The sequence below is a fragment of the Rhinolophus ferrumequinum genome, chromosome 10 (assembly GCF_004115265.2).
Source record: "Rhinolophus ferrumequinum isolate MPI-CBG mRhiFer1 chromosome 10, mRhiFer1_v1.p, whole genome shotgun sequence".
NCBI classification, from domain to species: Eukaryota; Metazoa; Chordata; class Mammalia; order Chiroptera; family Rhinolophidae; genus Rhinolophus; species Rhinolophus ferrumequinum.
The window spans coordinates 88,005,387-88,026,620 of NC_046293.1; the positions used below are offsets into that span (position 1 = coordinate 88,005,387).

The 21,234-nt window shown below is 44.6% G+C and overlaps 1 protein-coding gene across 1 annotated transcript in view; it reads left to right on the forward strand.

The window, feature by feature from the left end:
- The window catches only part of LOC117029421 (maestro heat-like repeat-containing protein family member 2A), a 79,349-nt gene that overhangs the window by 28,582 nt on the left and 29,533 nt on the right, over positions 1-21,234 (forward strand). The window contains exons 15-17 of the mRNA XM_033118686.1: positions 529-636; positions 3,268-3,384; positions 13,481-13,570. Of these exons, the coding sequence (XP_032974577.1) occupies positions 529-636; positions 3,268-3,384; positions 13,481-13,570 (315 nt within the window). The remainder of the gene's footprint in view (positions 1-528; positions 637-3,267; positions 3,385-13,480; positions 13,571-21,234) is intronic.

The window sequence follows — 21,234 nt, forward strand, 5'->3', positions numbered from 1 at the left end:
TCAGGATCTTGAGGGAAGAGAGCCCCAGGGCCCCCAGAGACTGAGGCCATGACCAAGGACGTCCCTGCTCAAGAGAACCTCTGTCTGCGGTCCTCTTGCCTCCTGTTCCCTGCATCACAGCCTCTGACTATAGTCTAAGCCTTGACTCACCTTCCACTCCCGCAAGGCCTTACATCGAGAGGGAGTAAGGGAAAGGGCCCGAGCAAGGTATTTGAAGGCCTCAGTTTCTTCATCTATAAAATGGAAGTGATCCCTTCTTCTGGAATTAAGTAAGATGTTATAGGGGAGGGCCTTGTAAACTGGAAAGGGCTTCTCACATGAAGTGGCACTATCACCATTGTCACTGTATTATCATTGTCTCGTCCTGATTCAACCCCTCCATGTATTTCAACTCTCCCCCATTTCTTGAGCTCTTTTTCCATATTTCCAGACCATGCCCCCATCTTTCACTTCCTTCTGAGCCTACTTCCACGGGGCAGAAAAGCCCTGCCACTGTCCCTCCTGGTCTTCTCCCTTCCTCTTCCTCAGTTTTTGAATCAGTCACTAGTGGCCATCGATGATGACAACTGGCTGGAGCACCTCGTCAAAGTCGTCCTGGAGAGGATACGTTATTTCAGCGATGATGAGGCGGAAAAGGTACGTCTGGGGGTGTGGTGGTCACAAGGGGGCCGCTGGGTGGACAGTGGAGCTAGAGAAGCGTGGTGGGGAAGGGCTGCAGAAATGTGCACGAAGTCCAGGCCCTGGGGAAAAGCAAACTGGCATACCTGTGTCCTGGGACTCGAGGGGGAGAGGACGAGGAGCTTGTGGTGGTCACACAGGAACAGCAAAAACACCAGGGACTTACATTTGCTTAGTGTTTTAGGCTTTATCAAGAACATTGCCGTCTGCGGTCTTCATCAAACCTCCCAGATATTCTGTGAAAGAATGGAGCTGGTACTTAGGTGCAGGGGAAAGACTACTGACTTTAGAGTCTGATTTAAGCAAGGTATTCAAGGACTGTTTGAGGGTGTACCATAGATTATGGACTCTGCTTGGTGTTGGGGACCAGAGCTAAGGAAGAAAGAGGGACTCCTTTCTTCATGGAATGCATGGTGTGTGGTGGTGAAGGCCTGGGGCCCGGTCCTCGCTTTTCCATGTGCTCCCAGTGTAGTCTGGGTCAGGTGTCTTAGCCTCCTTGGGATTTCGGTTGCCTCACTTGGGAAGCAGCAAAAGTAACTTCTGCATCACAGGAGAGCAGATGAGGATTGAAGAAGGATACCTGTGAAGGTGCTTTGTTAACTCAGAAGGCTAAGTAACCTGATACTCATCATTATCCCTACCTTGCAAATTAAGAAACACTATCCAGAAGGATTTAGAGTTTTAAGCAAATTATTGGTAAAATGGAAACTGAATACAGGTTTCTTGATTTCTAATCTTGTTTTCCTGTCACTGAACAACACTTTTTTTGGGCTCTGGGGGTTTCCAGGAAAGAGGCCTTATTTCCAAGACTGTTTGCTCTCTAGTTATTAATAAATATTTATTAATCACCTACTGTATGCACAGCTTTGTGGATGGTAGATTAGGGTTGCAAGCAGGAATTCTGATCTTATTAATTCCGTTATTAAATATATATACTAAATACTTATAGCACAACAGGCATTGGACGAGGTGCAGGGTACTCATATTTGCCTTCAGGAAACCATTGTCTGCTTGAGTGAATAGACAAGAAAATGGGCAATTATTGTAAGTGTTTTAAGTATCAGGGTGGAAATGTGCACTGTGTGCTTGCGAACATGGAGGAGACCTGTGGGGACTGCACAGAGAAGCTTTCTCAGGGGCGATCGACTGTCTAGGTTTACTCAAGACTGGCCCGATTTTAGCACTGAAAATTCAGCATCCTGGGAACTGCCTCAGTCCTGGGCAAACTGGGAAGATGAGTTGTCCTGAAGAAGAGTGAATAAGTCTAGAAAGATGAGTAGTCTTTTGTCAGCTAAATAGTCAAGTAGGTGCCTTAGGTCAGGTTTCACTGATGCGGAGCTTGAGGTGAGGGTTCTTGTCAAGTGACTTAGCAAGAAAGAGCGCTCGAGAGAAGCTGTGACAGAACGAAGGACGCCGGGTAGAGGAGCGGTGAGGCTAAGCAAGGATGTGGCCTGATCCCATGAGAACCCTGGATGGAAACTGTACCGCAGGGTCTGTCCGGCCTGGGGGCAACTGAGGGGGGCTTTGGTCCCTGCCCTCCCCGGCTCTGGACTGTCATTGGCTCCAGGTTTCCAAGGTTGGTACGGGCAGGGAGAGGAGAGAGAAGAATGTAGCTCCCAGGCATCCTGCGCAAGGAGGCCCCAGTCACCCCAGGGCACTTCTCCCCAGAAGGCTGCAGGGAGGAGCGGTTCATAAAAGTGCCTGTAGCCAGTTGAAGGAAAGGAACCCTTAGGTCTGGACAAGGCACAGAGAGCAGCTGCTAGAGGGGAAAAAAGTGCCCGGAGAAGAGGGAGTGTTAGGGGTGAGTTAAAACCAGGCGAGACATTCGTTGAATACCTGGTATGTCCTATTCGCCTAATACATCGGGCTGTGTTAGCACCGGGGGCAGACACCGCTCCTCAGCTTTGTTCTCACTGGAGACGTGCGGGTGGGGCAAGTTAGGAAGTAACCAAACAAACACTAAACAAGAGAGTGAGTGACTGTGAGGAAGCTCTGAAGAAAAGGAACAGGATGGTGAGCTTGGAGAGGGACTTAGGAGGTCAGGGAAGCTTCACTGAGATCTGAAAGATGAGAATGAGACATTTTTAAGAGCCCAGGTAAGAGGGTTCTAGCCAGAGAAAATAGGAAATGCAGGGGCCCTGAGGTAGGAGAGTGGGTGAGTCCATGCAGGCTGGTATTACAAGGTAGACAGGACAATGTGCAGGAAGTGAAGATGAAGGCCACTGGAATTCAGAGGAGGGAGATAAAGATTACAGAAAAATGCTTTGTAATTATGCAATTTTGATTTTAAAATGATGCAATTTAAGGAACTGTTTTATTTCTTAGCTAGAAATGGGAAGTATGTGGATCAGGGAAATTTCCTAAAGAATGATCCTTAAGAGGCTGAGAAATGTAGCTTTCTCTTTTCTCTAATGTGAGTCCTTGCTCTATAGGACTACTGCCTTATCCAGACATCCCCTGAGAGCAGGAGGGCCGGTGGGCGGAGGTGGTGGCTGACAGTTACAAAGTTGGTCGTGGACATGGCTGTTCCCCAGGCTGCCCTAACCTAATTCCAAGCTGAGCATGACTCTACCCTTCCACCTTTCCTAGGGTTTCCTATATAAATTCTTTGGCTTCACCCTTCGGACATCAAGGAGTATAAAACTGGTGAAGATAATGATCTCTTCTATCCTACAAACTGCCCACGAGAAGCTGCAGGAAAGGAAGGTGAGGTAGTGGGTACTCATTGGCAAGGGGAACACTTGTAGTTTAAGAGGCAGGATGACAAGGTACCTAAAGGCTGGGCCTTGGCAGCCAGACCACCTACTAGCTGAGTACTACTGGGCAAGTTACTGAATCTCTCTGTGCCTCAGTTTCCCCCTCTGTAAAATGAGGCTATGATACCTTCCTCATAGGATGTTTCCTAAAAAGTTTTTTTTTATTTTGAAATAATTTTTTTTATTAGTTTCAGGTGTATAAAGCAACATAATAGTTAGATAGTTAAACTTCTCATAAAGTGATAACACACCCCCCAAGCTACTACCCTTCTGACATCTTATATAGCTGTTTCAATACCATCGACTATCTTCCCTATGCTGTACTCCACACCCTGTGACTATATATACCTATATATTTAGTTATAGTTGACATTCAATATTATTCTACTTCAGCTTCAGGTGTACAGCATATTGGTCAGGCATCTACACAGTCTGTGAGGTGATTCCCTGATAAGTCCAGTGCCCATCTGGCACCTTACATGATCTTTACAACATTGTTGATTCTATTCTCCCTACTATATTAACTACCACTTTGTATTTCTTAATCACCTTTTTCACCCTGCCCCCAACCCCATTCCCATCTATCACCCTGATAGATCTAGTACCTATCTGGCACCATACCTCGTTATTACAATATTATTGACTATATTCCTTATGCTATATCCTACATCCCCATGACTACTGTATAGCAAACAATTTGTACTTCTTAATCCCCTCCCCTTTTACTTGTCCTTAACCCCCCTCCCATCTTAAAGAAGTCCCTCTAAGATTCCTTGTAAAACTGGTTTGGTGGTGATGAACTCCTTCCGCTTTTTCTCGTCTGGGAAGCTTCTCATCTGTCCTTCAATTCTAAATGACAGCCTTGCTGGGAAAAGCAATCTTGGTTGTATGTCCTTGCTTTTCATCACTTGGAATATTTCCTGCCACTTCCTTCTTGCCTGCAAAGTTTCTGTTGAGAAATCAGCTGCCAGTCTTATGGGGGCTCCCTTGTAGGTAACTAGCTGCCTTTCTTTTGCTGCTTTCAAGGTTCTCTCTTTGTCATTTTAATGCCAAATTTTGCCATTTTAATTATGATGTGTCTTGGGTGTTGGCCTCTTTGGATTTATCTTGTTTGGGACTCTGTGCTTCCTGGGTTTGTATGTCCATTTTCTTCACCAGGTTAGGGAAGTTTTCTGTCTATTTCTTCAAATAGGTTTTCAATTCCTTGCTCTCTTTCTTCTCCTTCTAGTACCCCTATAATGAAAAAGTTGGACTCTTGATATTGTCCCGGAGGCTCCTTAAACTCTCTTCAATTTTTTGGATACTTTTTTCTTTTTGCTGTTCTGGTTGGGTGTTTTCTGCTACCTTATCTTCTACATCACTGGTTGGATCCTCTGCTTCATCTAAACTACTGTTGATTCCCTATAATATATTCTTCATTTTTATTATTGTATGCTTTAATTTCTGACTGGTTCTTTTTATTTTTTTTTATGGCTTCCATCTCTGTTTTTATGCTCCCCATCTCTCTGTTGAAGTTCTCCCTGAGATCACTGAGCATTCTTATAACCAGTGTTTGGAACTCTGCATCTGATAGATTGCTTATCTCTGTTCGCTTAGTTCTTTTTCTGGAGCTTTGTTCTGTTCTTTTATTTGGGACATGTTTCTTTGTCTCCCCATTTTGGCTACCTCCCTGTGTTTGTTTCTATGTATTAAGTAGGGCTGCTATGTCTTCTGGTCTTAGTAGAGTGGCCTTATTTAGTAGGTGTGCTGTGGGGTTCAGTGGCACAGTCTTTCTGGTCACCTGAACCATGCACTCCAGGTGTGTCCTTTGTGTGGGTTGTGTGTGCCCTCCTCTTGTAGTTGAGCCTTGGTTGATAATTGCACATCAATGTGAGGGACTGACCCTGGGCTCACTGGTTGTGAGGACTGGCCTTGACTACAGTGGAAGAGTTGTGCAGGGGCTGATCCTACGGAGCAGGATCTCCCTCAGCAGGACTCTGGTGCCTGCCCAATCTGCCCCTTGGGTGTGTCATCCTTGGAGGAGGCTGGTTGATGCTCCAGCTCGTTTTGAAGCAGGCCACTGAGGGTGCTGGCTACAGGACCACCTTGGAGGGGATCCACTGTAGGTCAAGTTCAGCCACAGCCCTTCCCCAACCGGGGGCCACCCAGCAGGAGCCACAAAGAAATCTGCAGATGGCTGCCGCCGGTGCTGTGCTTGGAAGCACCTTGAAAGGCCAAGCCGTGAACCAAGGCCACTAATGCCAGCTTAGGGCTGCTCAGCCAGAGGTATAGGACGTGCTCAAGCCAGATGCTGTTTGTCTGGGTTTCACGAACCTTTGAGAGACCACAGGAAAGTCTGCAGCTTGAGCCAAGGCAGGCGATCTGCATGAAAAAGCCACTGAAAGCATCCTGGGTGTGCCTGAAAGTTGTGCGGGCCAGGTCTTAAATCTCCAGGGTGTGGCAAACGAATGGGGGAGAGTTCAGAAACGGCAGCCCATGTCAGGAAGGGGGAGGGCTCAGCAATGAAACGATGGCCTCCGCCAGCTCCTGTCCAGGAGAAATCTGCCTCTTCAGACCCTGTCCCAAGCCAGACAACTCAGTTCCCTACCATATGTCCCTGCTGCCTTTCCAGCTGCTGCCCCAGTGCTGGAGCTCAGAGTGAGTGATTCTGTTGGTGGGTAAGTCTGCACGTGGTCCCTTTAAGAGGAGCGCCTGTGCGTGCAGCTGCACTCAGTCTCACTAAGTCACTGTCTCCGCTAGTTTTCACAACCAAAAATTATGGGGACTTCTCTCCTCGGCACTGGAACCCTGGGCTGGGGTGGGGCTGGAATCTCTCGCTCCTCTGTGGGGGGGGGGGGACTCCAACAGCTGGAATAGCCCTCCCGATCTCAGCTCCAGGACCAGTTGCCGTTGCTAGTTGCAGGGGGCACAGCCCACCATTCCTTGTGGAAGTCGAACCGGCAACCTTGTGGTTGAGAGGACGAGCTCCAACCAACTGAGCCATCCGGGAGCTCAGTGGCAGCTCAACTCAAGGTGCCATGTTCAATCTTAGTTGCAGGGGCACTGCCCACCATCCCTTGAGGGACTCCAGGAATCGAACTGGCAACTTTGTGGTTGAGAGCCCGTGCTCCAGCCAGCTGAGCCATCTGGGAGTTCAGTGGCAGCTCAGCTCAAGGTGCTGTGTTCAATCTTAGTTGCAGAGGGCACAGCCCACCATCCCTTGCGGGACTCGAGGAATTGAACTGGCAACCTTGTGGTTGAGAGCCCACTGGCCCATGTGGGAATCGAACCGGCAGCCTTCAGAGTTAGGAGCACAGAGCTCCAACCGCCTGAGCCACCGGGCCGACCCCTGTTTTTTGTTTTTTTAATAAATCACACACACATATGCAATCATGCACCCCTTAATGATGAGGATATATATATTTTTTAATTTTTATTGGGGAACAGTGTGCTTCTTCAGGGCCCATCAGCTCCAAGTTCAGTCAATGTCCTTCCATCTAGTTGTGGAGGGCACAGCTCAGCTCCAAGTCCGGTCGCCGTTTTCAATCTTAGTTGCAGGGAGTGCAGCCCACCATCCCATACGGGAGTTGAACCGGTAACGTTGTTGCTAAGAGATCGTGCTCTAACCAGCTGAGCCACTGGCCGCCCCTCCGGAAGCTCAGTGGCAGTTCGTTGTCTTCAATCTAGTTGTGGAGGGTACAGCTCACTGGCCCATGTGGGAACCGAACTGGCAACCCTGTTGTTAAGAGCTCATGCTATAACCAATTGAGTCATTCAGCCGCCCGCTACCAATGTTTTTTAGAGCAAAAGAAAAATGTTGTTTTCTCTGGTCTGGGATCTAATTCAGAATCAGCTAGTGCATTTGGTTCTCATTTCTCTTCATTCTTCTTTAATCTGGAACAAGTTCTTCATCTTTATCTTTCATGTCTTGACATTTTAAAAATGTCCGGACCATTTATTTTGTAGAATGTCTCCCATTTTTGGTTTGCCTCATAATTCCTCATGATTAGATTCAGATTATGCATTTTGGGTGGGAACAGCACAGAAGTGATGCATGTCATAGGGTAGTTTTGAGAATTAGACGTGGTAAAGTACTTAGAATGGTGCCTGGCACATAAGCCCTCTCTGAGTGTTGATTTCTGGGGCCCTTCGGCCTCCCCTCTCCGTGCCCCTCCCCTGCCAGATTCTCCGAGCATCCATCACCATCATGGTTACCGGCAGGTATTTACCAAGCCCAAGTTGCAAACATATCAATGGGAAGACAATACACGTACAGGAAGGAAGCAGCTAACCACGCAGAACAGCCTGACCAAAGGCTACGTGAGTGGTCACCAAGGCATCGTGGCTGTGTGGGCTGCCTGGGACTTGGACTTGTTGGGGCAAGTTTAGGAGAAGGAGGGAGGCAGATATTCCCACTTGACGTAATATCCTGAGTCAAGACTTGGAAGCAAGAACTTTTGGGGACATGTCTAGAGAACAGTCAGTGGTCTGGTGGGACTGGAATGCAGGGAAGTAAAAGTGACCCCTCAGCCAGCACTTGGGGACAGATTGGACACAGAAGATAAAGAAAAGAGGGAGGAAGACACCCAGGGTGGTTCCTGGGTTTCTGGCATCTCAGTGGGAGGAGTCAGTGTCATTCACTGAGACCAGAAACCCGGGACAAACTGGGGAGGAAGATGATACACTCAGTTTTTGACCAGGAGGGGTTGAGGTGCCCCGGGATAGCCAGGTGGAGATGTCCAATATCCAGTTCACATGGAACTCAGATTTGGGCTGGATGTCTAGATTTGGGAAACATGATTTTTCTCCCTGTCTGTAAAATGGAGATGATAATATTTACCTTAAAGCTTTAGTGTGAGGATCAATGAAATAACATACGGCTGGTACAAACTACGCACTAATATCCTGATGATGTCCTGATGGTGATGATAATGATGGTGATGGTGATGGTGATGGGGAGGATGACGACCATGATTAGTGGCAGGTGTGGCAGAGCAAGGACATAAGAAGAAGGACAGGGCCAGAACAGAGCCCCCTTCTGATACTCTGCTAGCCCTGCTCTCTAACTAGTTAAACGTTTCCCTTCCTCTACTTGGAGTCCAAAAGCCTACAAGCTCCACTACTACTTCATCCCTTCTTGAGGATCTGTGTCTTAGAATCTGTCACTGTCCACAGGTCCCCTCCACTCTGGCTTCTCTTGCTGTGAAGTCTTAACGGTGGCCCTTGGCAAACAGCTGGCACCTGTGTGTCTGTGTTGGTCCTTTCTTTAGCTCTGTGCCCCGTCATGCTTGAGTAAACTCTAGGAAGAGTCTTGGCCGACACTGATGTCAAAGGGGCCTGCTGTGAAGCAGAGGGATTTCAGTGAAGGACTGTTCCTGGCAGGAACGACAGAGTCCCCAGGCCCCCGTGCTTTTGGCTCTCTCTAGACTGTTGATTCCCAGGTCTACACTTCTAGCCCCGACTCTCAGACCCACTGGCACTGACATTTCCACTTAGTTGTTCTGCCATAACCTGCTATGCAACACATCCAGGAACTCGCTGCTTCATGTCTTTCCAACCTAGACAGGCCCCCTTTTCCACCTGTTCATTTTGGTGAGAGTTAACTATTTCCTGTTCTCTCTAACTAGAAATATTGGCATTGTCTGTAAGTCTTGCCTCTCTTCCATCTCCTCACTGATTAGCTATCCTGTCCTGTCAATAAGATGCCTTGGATTTGATCTTTCCCTCCGTTCCCTCCTCAGAACAGCCCTTGTCTGAATTCCTAGTGCATGTAAGTATTTTCTATTGTGCAATGTCGGATTTGATAATACCAAGATTTTGTAAATCTGTGAGTCTAATTTTTTTAGATCTGGGATAATTTGCATCTTGAATGACTTCTTGCAAAGAAGTTCGGTTCTCCATCTTCCATTTCTTGCCTCTCCCTCTCTAAAGCCCTGCTTGGCTCGCCCTGAGCTGTGGTGTGGGGTTGACACCGTCCCTATTACAGGGCATCGCTACGGCGCTCAGTGTCGTGTCCGTGAAACATCTGACGGTTGTCCTGGATCAACTGCAATTGTATAGTGCTGTACTCACTGACAAGGACTCATCGTCCATCCTCAAACTGATGAAGGTGACGGCATTCCCGGGGGCTCTGCCCGCCTCCCACACAAAGCTTTCCAAGGCATCCCCGTCACCCCAGCCTCCCCGCTCCTCCAGGCCTCAGGACTCACCTGTATATAAATGCTTCTCTTTCCCTCTGGCCAGCTGCGGGGCACTTTCATCCTGCCCTCCCTGTCCCTTGCTCCCTCATGTCCACACTGCAGGCCATGGGATCACCAGCTGCACCCTCCCCCGCCCTTGCCCAGCCGCTCACCATTCCATCTTCTCCTCTGCACCCTCTGGGAAACCTTGTCCTCTCTGAACCTCCGACTCCCCGTCAGGCAAGGAAGATAAGGTGAGCAGAAGGCAAATTTCCCTCTTCCCCCTACAGGAACATCAGCAAAGGGAGTGGGGGCTGGTCTGTAACACCATCTACTTAAGCTATAGCAAGATTATCTTAGCGAGCCATGGAGCCCTCTACATGCATTTAGATGGCATCCTGGCCTTGACCCTGCAACACTACCGCGGCTGCATTGTGGAGAAGGTACTTCCTGCTTACTCTGCTTCTCCAACATCCCATCCCTGCCTTCTCTTCCTTTCCTCTCCAAGAACAAGATGCCTGGCCTTGAAGGGATCTCAGGGGGTGGGGCTAGGACAGTTACTTCCTCTCCCACATTTCAGTCCTCTCACTTAACCCTGCCACCCTATGACTCTAACTGGCCCCAGGAGGACAGCACAGTAATTTTAGGTCTGGTGAAAAGTGTCTCCTTTCCTGCTGGCATGCAATGTAACTAACATGCTCTCTCCGATGAAGGGAGGAGTAAAACCTAAATTCCCTAACATTCCTAGGAAGAAGCATTTGGGGAAGGTAAGGGGAACCCCATAGGATTTTCCTGCCTTTGCTATTTGTGCAGAGCGTGTATCCCCAGGGTGGGAGAAGAAGCCCTTCCCATTTGGTAGAACTTATTCAGGGGCAGGACAATACCTTGAGAGACAGGAAGCTAGACCTACCCTAATTTAGGAGTTATAAGAGGGGGGCTCTAGGAAGGGTTGATTAGAGGAGTGGACTGGGTTGCCCTCAGGGGGAAGGCTCCAGGAGGCCTAGCCCCTCCTGCCCCAGACTTGGTGTCCATAGTGTGCCCTGGCCCCGGGATCGTTCCCGCCGTGGAGGTCTCTGAGCATCTGGTTCCTTCAGGATAAGAACCTGAAGCTGGATTACCTGAATGCCCTGACCATGCTGACACGCCCCCTGAGCAACCGGAACATGGACTTTCGATTCAGGTTCCCCCACAAGCTAGAAATTATAAACTTCATGAGCGTAAGTACCTCTCAGGAGCACAGAGGTGGGAATGCAGAGAGCAGGGAAGCTGGGTCCTCGTGGAAACCATTGGTAGTGCTCCGAGGCTCGGCCTGGTGGATAGACGTCCAGACTTTTCAGTGTCCTTTTCCTGCGTTAGTGTTCCCTTTCCTGTCCTCAAGGTAGGGGTGAATACAGTGGGGAAGGTATGGTTTGGAGTACGAGAGAGGTGCTGTCCTCAGAGTCTTCGGGAGCCCCGGAAAATTCTCGGTTCCACCTTCTTATGCACACAGCCTGGAGTGGGAGGAGGTGGAAGCCGGCAAGAAAAATATGTTCACCGTCCTCTTGGTCTTTGGTGTGTGTGTGTGTGTGTGTGTGTGTGTGTGTGTGTGTGTGTGTGTGTTAGGAGCTGATCAAGGCGGAGCCATTGAACTTCATCTCCAGCTCCATTAGGCAAAAGGCAATGAACATTGTCACTGACTTCAGGTAACAACATGCTGTCCCCTCTCTGCCCTGCCACCGTGTATTTCAGCTCTTTATTCCCCAGTCCCACCCACCTCTTATTTTCTGCTTCTGCTTCTATTATAGGGGAGTAGTAGACATTTACTGGACGATGTCTGCCACTTCCTTTTCCCAAGATTTTTTGGATGGGATTTTCAGAGCACCTGCCTCTCCCATCTCCGGAGAAACTTGCTGTTATTTCTGCCCCAGGCTTCCTTCTGCTTTCAGGGCCGTCCCTGAGTAGGCACCTCCATCTCTATCACCGATTCCCCATTCCCTCACAACCTCTGGGGAGCCACAAAGTAATATATCACCCCAAATATCAGTACCCTTTCCTGTAAGAGTCATGCTGTTCTCTTTCCCTTAGCTCCTCTCTTTCCATCTTCTTGGCTTTTTCACCTCTTGTCACTGTTTCCTCCCTTTCCTCTTTCGTTACCCTAACTTCTGGTATCTTCTTCTTTCTTGCTCCCCACTGTCTCTCCTTCTCCACCATCTCTCTGTACCTTTCTCAGCTGTTATTCCTGGGCACCATGTCTGCTTACACTTCTGCTCCTCCCTGGATCTTAGGAAGCTCAGGCCCCTCTTAAAGCTGGAAGAAAGACTAGAGCTCCTCCGAACGAGCTGCAAGAGTGTGCTCTGCCTGCCACCCACAGATGTTTTGCAAAAGGAGGCACCCAATCCCAAGGAGACCCAGACCTATGTGGTAATTAACTCCTTGATATTTGTCTCTTTGGTTTGATTTATCTTTTTAAGGGGATGAGAAGTATAGGCTTGGCAGTTTTAGGTAAGAATCTTCTGTCCTTAATAAAAACAAAATCATTGGAAGGAAGACTTCCTGTGAAGAAGGGGTTGCTAGGTCGTGCAGTCTGCACTCTACTCCTGAGATCCAGTTCCTTCTTAGAGGCACTCCTTGATTACCACTGTCACCACTTTAATATTTTGGCCCAAAGGTAGACACTCAGTCCTTCCCTTTATAACTGTTGTGCAATTGAAACCAGATGGGAAGGTTCAAACATGATCTTACTAAAGGCTCATAGGTAAATCAAGTCAGGGAGCCCCAGGAATGAGAGTCCATTTCTTACAAGCCCTACAGTGTTTCCTTGGGGAGAGAAGAGGGATTCAAGTTTTAATGTACATTTCCTATGCTTAATTCCTAGGAATTCTTTCATGTTCTGTGATTACTCCTTTGTCTTGACTGGTTCTTGTTTTATTGATGCCATAGTCTCTTGACTTTTTTTTTTTTTTTGAGGATATTAATAAGAATTTTTAAAAAATAAATATTTCTGCTATTTACTGAATTAGTTTGATTTTCTTTAAGGTCAGTTGGTCTGTTCATCAGGATTTTCTTTTTATTAGATACCTGGAGAGGCTTCTTTTTCAGTTCATATTTATTTATGTTTTGAGGGAAGGACTGGTATACACAGAAAGGGCTGAGGTGGGTTTCCTGTCATTGTATCCCCATGAGACTTCCTCAGTGTGAATCTGTTTAGGGTGGGGAGGGTATTTTCCCACGTTTGGGGCAGGCTGGGAATTCTAACTGCCCCAGTAAGAATAGCTTTACTCTGAGGTAGATTTCCTTTGAGTACTTTATTCAAAGGGAGAACTGTCTTTATTTTTCTTTCCCTTTCCTTGTGAGTTTTAGTCCAGAACTGTCACAAATGTTGCTTTGGTTCTCTCAGAGCAGGCCCCTAACTTTAGAAGCCCTCCTTGGCCGATCACCTACTTTCTTTATAAGGTTTGGGGCAAGGCTACTTGGTTTCCTATGGGGCAAGAGGGAGAAATCTGCTGTCCTAACTTTTGTGAATCAGTTACCCTGCCAGGCCAGTCCTCTTCCCTCCCTGGAGCCAGCCAGCCTCTCAGTCACGGCTGCTGACTGAAGCTGTGCCCACTGGGAGCAGAGTCCCAATTGAGCTCAAATTGGGAGTGGGGATGGTGGGGGAAGGGTAGCTATGTTGTCAGGGAACTCTCAGTTCACCAGGACAAACTGACAGACATTTGGTTCTGGTGGAAACAATAGAGGAATTTGTGCAAGTTAATGGTGGGCAAGTAGAGCCTAAAATGTAAGGGAACTCTTCTGGGGCAGGATTTCTTAAGGAAGGCTTCCTGGGAGAGCCAGAGTTCTGAGAAGAGTTTAGAAGGAGGGTGAGGGCTGATAGCTTGGCAATTCTTTGAGTCCCTCTTCTCCCATCAGGATCTGTTCAAGGAGACGCTGCAATCCCTCCAAAGGCTAATGGAGGCACTTATTGTTGAAATGCCCACTCGGATCCAGAACTGCTTGGAGGTCAGTGGGAAGGAGCCCCTGGAGGTTGGCGTATTCATTTCCTAGGGCTGCCGTAATGAAGTCCCACAAAGTGGCTTCAAACAACAGAAATACATTCTTTCACAGTCATAAAGGCTAAAAATCCAGAATCAAGGTATCAGCTCAGTTGGTTCCTACTGGAAACTCAGAAGGAGAATCTGTTCCATGGGTCTCTCCTAGCTTCTGGAGATTCCTGGCAACATCTCGAATGGCTTGTAGACACGTTCCAGTTTCTGCCTCCGTTGATTTTCACAGGGCATTCTTCCTTGTGTGTGTGTGTGTGTGTGTGTGTGTGTGTGTGTGTGTGTTTTCATTGGGTTAGGGCCCACCTGAATCCAGTATGAGCTCACCTTAACTTGAATTCATCTGCAAAGACCCTATTTGAAAACAAGGTCACATGCTGAGGTTCTGGGTGGACATGATTTTGGGGGGACACTACCAATGCAGTACAATTGGGAACAGGACAGGAGAACAGTTTAGGGGCCAACTAAGAAGTAGAACTGATGATGAAGGTTGGAAGCAGAGCTTTTAGGGAAAGGGTGATAAAGGCTAGGATTCAAATAACGTTGGTCTTCCCTTTGGAGGAGAAAATTTCCTTCTTCCTTCTTCCACTTTAGCCATCGCTGTGATCAGCTCCTCTCTCAGTTCCCCTCTGCCCCTAGTTAAAAAATTCATACTAGTTAAAAGTTAAAAGCATGGGTTCTGGACTTCCGTACACTACTGTTCCAGATTTTGCCTCTACTGTTAGCTGTGCGGCCTTGGGAAATTATCTAATTTCTGTTTGTCTCAGTTTTCTCCTGGAAAATGGAATGACAATAATACCTCGTGAATACAGTCATTTTGATAAGTGAATGAGATGTTTATAAAGTGCTTGGCTCAAAGAAGTAAGGTACACGTTCAAATAATTTGCCCATTTTAAAAGTATTTGTCTTTTTATTGACTTGATTTACTTTTGCTAATGTTACTGTGATACTTTGGTCTTCTCCGGAAATCCTGTGCCCCAATTACCATATGAAATTTGAGATTTTTTGCAGTTCCTTTTGTTGTCAGAATATAGATAACTAATGACTGTAGTCAAAGTATTGTGTTCAAAAGTTACTTGAAATAATTCTTTCCTGTATGATTATATTATCAAATTGATATAATTTAAACTTATTTGTGTTCAATTTTAGGGCTTCCTTTCTTTGATTTAATTCAAGAGCTTGATTATGTAAAGATTTACATAACTGAAAACTTAAAACTATATAAAGTTTTAGTCGGAGAATTCTTGCTCCCATCCTGATCCTCTAAAGCTTTTCCTACTCACCCCTATAGATAACCATTTTCATTCACTTCTGGTTTGTCCTTCCTGTTTTTCTTATTGTAAAAATAAGCCAAACTGTTTATGGTATATTCTTATTTCCCTTCCTTTCTTACACAGTAGGTAGCACATTCTATCCAGTGCTCTGGACCTTGCTTTTTTCACTTACCCACATCAATTCACAGGTATATTCCTTATTTTTTTATGGTTTCATACATTGTGTGCATGTACTATAGTTTATTCAATCAGTCCCCTATGGATGGACACTGGACTGTTTCCAATTATTTTGCTGCTAATTTTCTTCTTAACTTTTGAATTTGAAATGATTGTAGATTCACAGGGAGCTGCAAAACTAGTATCTAGAGCCCATGGAACCCTTCGCCCAGCTTTCCCTAATGGTGACATCTTATGTAAAGTAGTGCACTCTCAAACCAGGGGGCTGATGATGAAACACTATTGTAAGACTACAGACTGTATTCAGTTTTCACCAGTTTTTACACGCACTCGTTTGTGTGTGTGTTCTATGCAATTTGATCTCTTTTATAGAATTGTGTAACCATCACCACCACCGTGATGATATAGAATATTCCCTCACCAAGAGAAATTCTCTTATACTACCCCTTTTTATAGTCACATCTCTTCCCCCCTTGTTTCTGTTCCCTGGCGACAACTACTCTGTTCTCTGTCTCTATAGTTTTGTCATTTTGAAGATGTTCCATGAGTTATATACATGGAATCATATAGTATGTAACTTTTTATGAGATCGGCTTCTTTCATTCTTTCATTCTTTTCATTCACTAGGCTTAATGGTCACAAGTCTGTTTGTTAGATCTATAATTTGCAAGTGTTTTCACCCAATGTGTAGCTTGTCTTTTCTTTCTCTTGACAGGGTCCTTTAAAGAAAAAAAGTTCTAAATTTTGATGAAGTCCATTTTATGATTTTTTTCTTTTATGAATCGTAATTTTAGTATCATGTCTAAGAATTAGATCCTGAATATTTTCTCCTATGTTTTCTTCTGAAAGCTGTTTGATTTTACATTTAAACCTGTGATCCATTTTGAATTAATTTTTGTAAGGTATAAGCTTTAGGTTGAGGTTCAATTTTTTTGCATATGAAAGTTCAGTTGTTCCAATACTATCCTGTATGCCTTTGTCAGAATCAGTTGGCTGTATTTCTGGACTCTTTATTCTGTTCCACTGGTCTCTGTGTCTATCTCTTCATCAATACCACACTATCTTGACTTTTTTAGCTTTAGTAAAGTCTTAAAATTATATAGTGTAATTCCTTTCTTCTTTTTACTTTTGTGTATAAATTTAGAACCAACTTGTCTATATCTATGAATCATCCTCTGGGGTTTTTATGGAGTTGGATTAAATCTATCGCTTTATGTGGGAAGAATTGAAATCTTTATTACGTTGAGTCTTCTAATCCATGATCATGTTATGTCTCTGTATTGATTAGATCTTCTTTGATTTTGTTCATCAGCATTTTGTAGTTTTCAGCATCCAGATCCTGTATATATCTAAGTATTTCATTTTTGACGATATTATCAATGCAATTATTTAACAATTTTTTGCTTTCCAATTATTCATTGCTAGAATATAGAAATTCAACTGAGTTTTGCGTGTTGACCTTGTATTACATCTAGGACTTTTGGGGGTGGTATGTGGATTCCTTGGAATTTTCTATGTAGAAACTAATTTGTTTGCAAATTGGGACCATTTTATTTCTTCATTTCTAATCTTTTACCTTTTCTCTAATTTTCATGGCTATTGCACTGGCTAGGACTTCCAGTATGATGTTAAATAGGAGTGATGAAAGTAGACATTCTTGCCTTTTTCTGAATCTTATGGGGAAGTTATTCAGTCTTACACCACTAAGTAAGATGTTTACTATAGGCTTTTTGTAGGTGCCATTTATCATATTAAGCAGTTTGCTTTTATTCCTAGTTTGCTGAGAATTTTGAATAGGAATAGATGTTGAATTCTATAAAACACTTTCTGCCTCAATTGATATGATCACATTGATTTTCTTCTTTAGACTATTAATATGTCATATTACGTTGATTTTCAAATATTGAAGCAGTCTTGCATTTCCAGGATAAACTCCACTTGGATGTGATGTATTATTCTTTTTATATGTTGCAGGATTTAATTTGCTAACATTTTGTTGAGGATTTTTGTGTCTATGTTCATGAGAGACATTGACTTATAGTTTTCTTTTTTTGTTGTTTTTGTCTGATTTTGGTATCAGGTTAATATTGCCTCATAAAATTAGTTAGGAAGTGCTCCTTCTATCTCACAGAAAAGACTGAGTACAATTAATGTTATTACATTTTTAAGTTTTTGGTAGGAATCACCATTGATACCATCTTGACCTGGAGATTTTTTTTTTTTGGAAGGTTTTTTAAATCTATACGTTCAATATAAAAAAATAGTTATAGGACTATTTAAGCTATCTGTTTCATCCTAGCTGAGTTTTTTAGTTTTTGAAAAATTGGTCCATTTCCATTTTATCTAAATTGGTGAATTTATACGAGTCAGAGTTGTTTGTAGTATTCCCTTATTATGCTTTTATTGTCTGCATATTTTTTTTTTCATTCTTGTGTCTTTTTCTTTGTCAATCTTGTTAGAGGTTTATCAATTTCATTGATCTTCAAAAGGAACCAACTTTTTGTTTTATTATTTTCCTCTATTCATTATCTTCATATTTTTCTCTATGTTTCAATTTTATTGATTTTTGCTATTATCTGTAGTATTTTCTTCCTTCTGCTTGCTTTGTATTTATTTCACTTTTTCTATTTTTTTTAAGTGGAAACTTATATTATTGACTTGAGACCTTTCTCCTTTTCTAATATAAACATTTAGTGTTACAAATTTCCCTCTAGGCACTACTTTAGCTGTATCCCATACATTTTAATGTATTGCATTTTTATTATCATTCATTTCAAACTATTTTATAATTTCTCTTAAGATGTCCTCTTTGGCCAATGGATTATTTAGAAATGTGTTGCTCAATTTCCAAATGTTTGAAGAATTTTCTTTCAGTTATTAGTTTCTAGTCTAATTCCATTATGATCAGAGAACATACTTTTTATGATTTCAAGTTTTAAAATTTCTTAAGGTTTTATTTTATAAAGCAAGATATAGCCTAATTGCTTTTGTTGGATCAACTGTGCTAAAATGCCAGTTGATGATGTCAATCAGTTCTGCTGTATCTTTACTGATTTTCTATTTGCTAATTATATTTAATACTGAGAGAGGAATGTTAAAACCTCCAACTATACTGAGGATTTGTCTATTTTTATTTTCAGTTCTCTCAGTTTTTGTTTCACATAGTTTGGAGCTCTGTTGTTAAGCACATATACATTTAGGATTTTCATATATTCTTGGTAAATTGTTCTTTTTATCACATGAAATATCCTTTTTATCTCTGGTAAATTCTTTGCTCTGAAGTCTTCTTTTTCTGTTATTAATTTATCCACCATAGCTTCCTTTTTATGAGTGTTTGCATGATATGTCTTTATCTATCCTTTCACTTTTAACATACTAATATTATATGAAGTGAGTTCCTTGTAGACAGCATACAGTTGGTCATTTAAAAAATCCATTCAGTATACTTATTAAAAATCCTTTCTGACAATTTGTCTTTTAATTGGTATGTTTAGACCATTTACATTTAATGAAATTATGATATGGTTTAGATTTACCACTTTGTGACTTGTGTTCTGTTTGTTTTCTCTCATTTTGTTTCTCAGTTTCTTCTTTTTTACCACCTTTGATTTTCATAAAAACACCTTTATTTTCATGTTTTTTTTCTGTTTGTTTGGTTTTTAAAGATTTTATTGGGGAAGGGGAACAGGACTTTACTGGGGAACAGTGTGTACTTCTAGGACTTTTTTTTTCCAAGTCAAATTGTTGTCCTTTCAATCTTAGTTGTAGAGGGTGCCGTTCAGCTTCAAGTTATTGTCCTTCCAATCTTAGTTGTGGAGGGCGCAGCTCAGCTCCAGGTCCAGCTGCCGTTGTTAGTTGCAGGGGGCACAGCCCACAATCCCTTGCGGGAGTTGAACCGGCAACCTTGTGGTTGAGAGGACACACTCCAACCAACTGAGCCATCCAGGAGCTCAGCGGCAGCTCAGCTCAAGGTGCCGTGTTCAATCTTAGTTGCAGGGGATGCTGCCCACCATCCCTTGCGGGACTCGAGGAGTTGAACCGGCAACCTTGTGGTTGAGAGCCCACTGGTCCATGGGGGAATTGAACCGGCAGCCTTCAGAGTTAGGAGCACGGAGCTCCAACCGCCTAAGCCACCAGGCCAGCCCCGATTTTCATGTTTTTAATAATATGTTTTAGTTTATCTATTTGTGTGTTGTTGTTTTTAACAGGACTTTTTTGGGGAACAGTGTGTATTTTCCAGGACTTTTTTATTTTTAATTGGGGAACAGTGGTGTGTTTTTCCCAGGACTCATCAACTCCATCCAAGTCAAGTTGTTGTCCTTTCAATCTTAGTTGTGGAGGGCACAGCTCAGCTCCAGGTCCAGTTGCCATTTTTAGCTGCAGGGGATGCAGCCCACCATTCCTTGCGGGAGTCGAACCGGCAACCTTGTGGTTGAGAGCCTGTGCTCTAACCAACTGAGCCATCCCGGGAGCTCAGCGGCAGCTCAGCTCAAGGTACCGTGTTCAATCTTAGTTGCAAGGGGAGCAGCCCACCATCCCTTGCAGGAGTTGAACTGGCAACCTTGTGGTTAAAAGCACAGTACTCCAACCAACTGAGCCATCTGGCCACCTGGGAGCTCAGCTGCAGTTCATTGACTAGCTGCCAAAGGGCGCAGCTCGCTGGCCCATATGGGAATCAAATCGGCAGCCCCGTTGCCCAGAGCTCTCACTCTAACCAACTGAGCCACCCGTCCACCCCTCTATTTGTGTTTTTGAAGATATTTCTTTGCATAGTTTTTGTAGCAGTTGCTGTAGGGATTACAGTATATGTACTCTTTACAGCCTATTTAGAATCAACATTTTACCACTCCAAGTGGAATGTAGAAACTTTATTACCATATAGACCTCTTTATTTACTCCCCTTTTAATGCTATAGTTGTCTTACTTATTACATTTACATACATTTAAACCCCCATCAGAAAATTTTACATTTGCTTTGAGCCACCTAACATATTTCCCAGATTGCACTAAAATAATTGTTTATTAGGATTTCTGGTCAAGATGGAAGAGCAAGTAACAATGTGCTTGCCTCCTCTCATGACCACTTTAAAATTACAACTAATCTACAAAATAACAACATTGAGAAGCACCTGAAGTCTAACTGAACAGAAGTCCTACAACTAAGTCCTACAACATACAGAAGAAGCCACCTTGAGACGGGTAGGAGGGATGGCAATGCAGAATAGGCTGGTCTCACACTTACATGTGGAAGTTAAAAACCAGGAGGGATATCTCAGCAACAGAGGTGCCCCTGGAGGCGTGAGGGGCCCCAGCCCCACAGCAGCCTCCCCAGCTTAGGGTTCCAGTGCTGGGAAGAGAAATCCCCACAACTTCTGGCTGTGAAAATCAGTGGATATTGTGGCTGAGTGAGACCAGGGTGGCTGCAGTCCCAGGTGTTCTCTTAAAGGGCCTGCACATAGACTTACTCACTGGTGGACTCATTTGCTCTGAGTTCCAGTGCTGGGGCAGCAGCTATAAAGGCACCAGGGACATACAAGGAGGAACTTAATTGTCTGATTTCAGGGCAAGAGATGGAGGACAGCTTACTCGTGGATAGAAATGCTGGGAGAAGCCATTATTTCTTTGTTGAGCCCTCCCCACTCCTGGTGTGCAGACACAGGAGGCTGTCTCCATCAACCTGGCTAACACCATGCATCTTTTCCTGGTGACTCCCTGAGACCCTACCCCACCCAACTGCTGACCCACCCAAATCTCTTCTAGTGGTTTTTCTGTACAAATGGCCTTTCTTGGCTCATGCTGTGAACTTTCCTAAAATCTCTCGAACGTTCACAAAACTCAAACAAACAACATCTGGCTTCGGCATGTCCTGTACCTCTGGCTGAGCAGCCCCAAGCCAGGCATTAGTGGCAGCTGGCCTCGGTTGAGGCTTGGCTTCTACCAGGTACCTCCAAGCCCAGCACAGGTGGCTGCCACCAGCGGATTACTTTGTTTCTCATGACAGGTAGCCCCAGGCAGGACACAGGGTGTGGCTCAAGTTGGCCTATGGCAGGGACCTGCCCAGGAATCCTTAGGGCGGCATGCTCAGTGGCTGGTTTCAGAGCCAGCCAGAGTGCCACCAGCTGCCTCTGCGAGTGACACACCCAAAGGGCAAACTGGGAAAGCACTAGAGCCC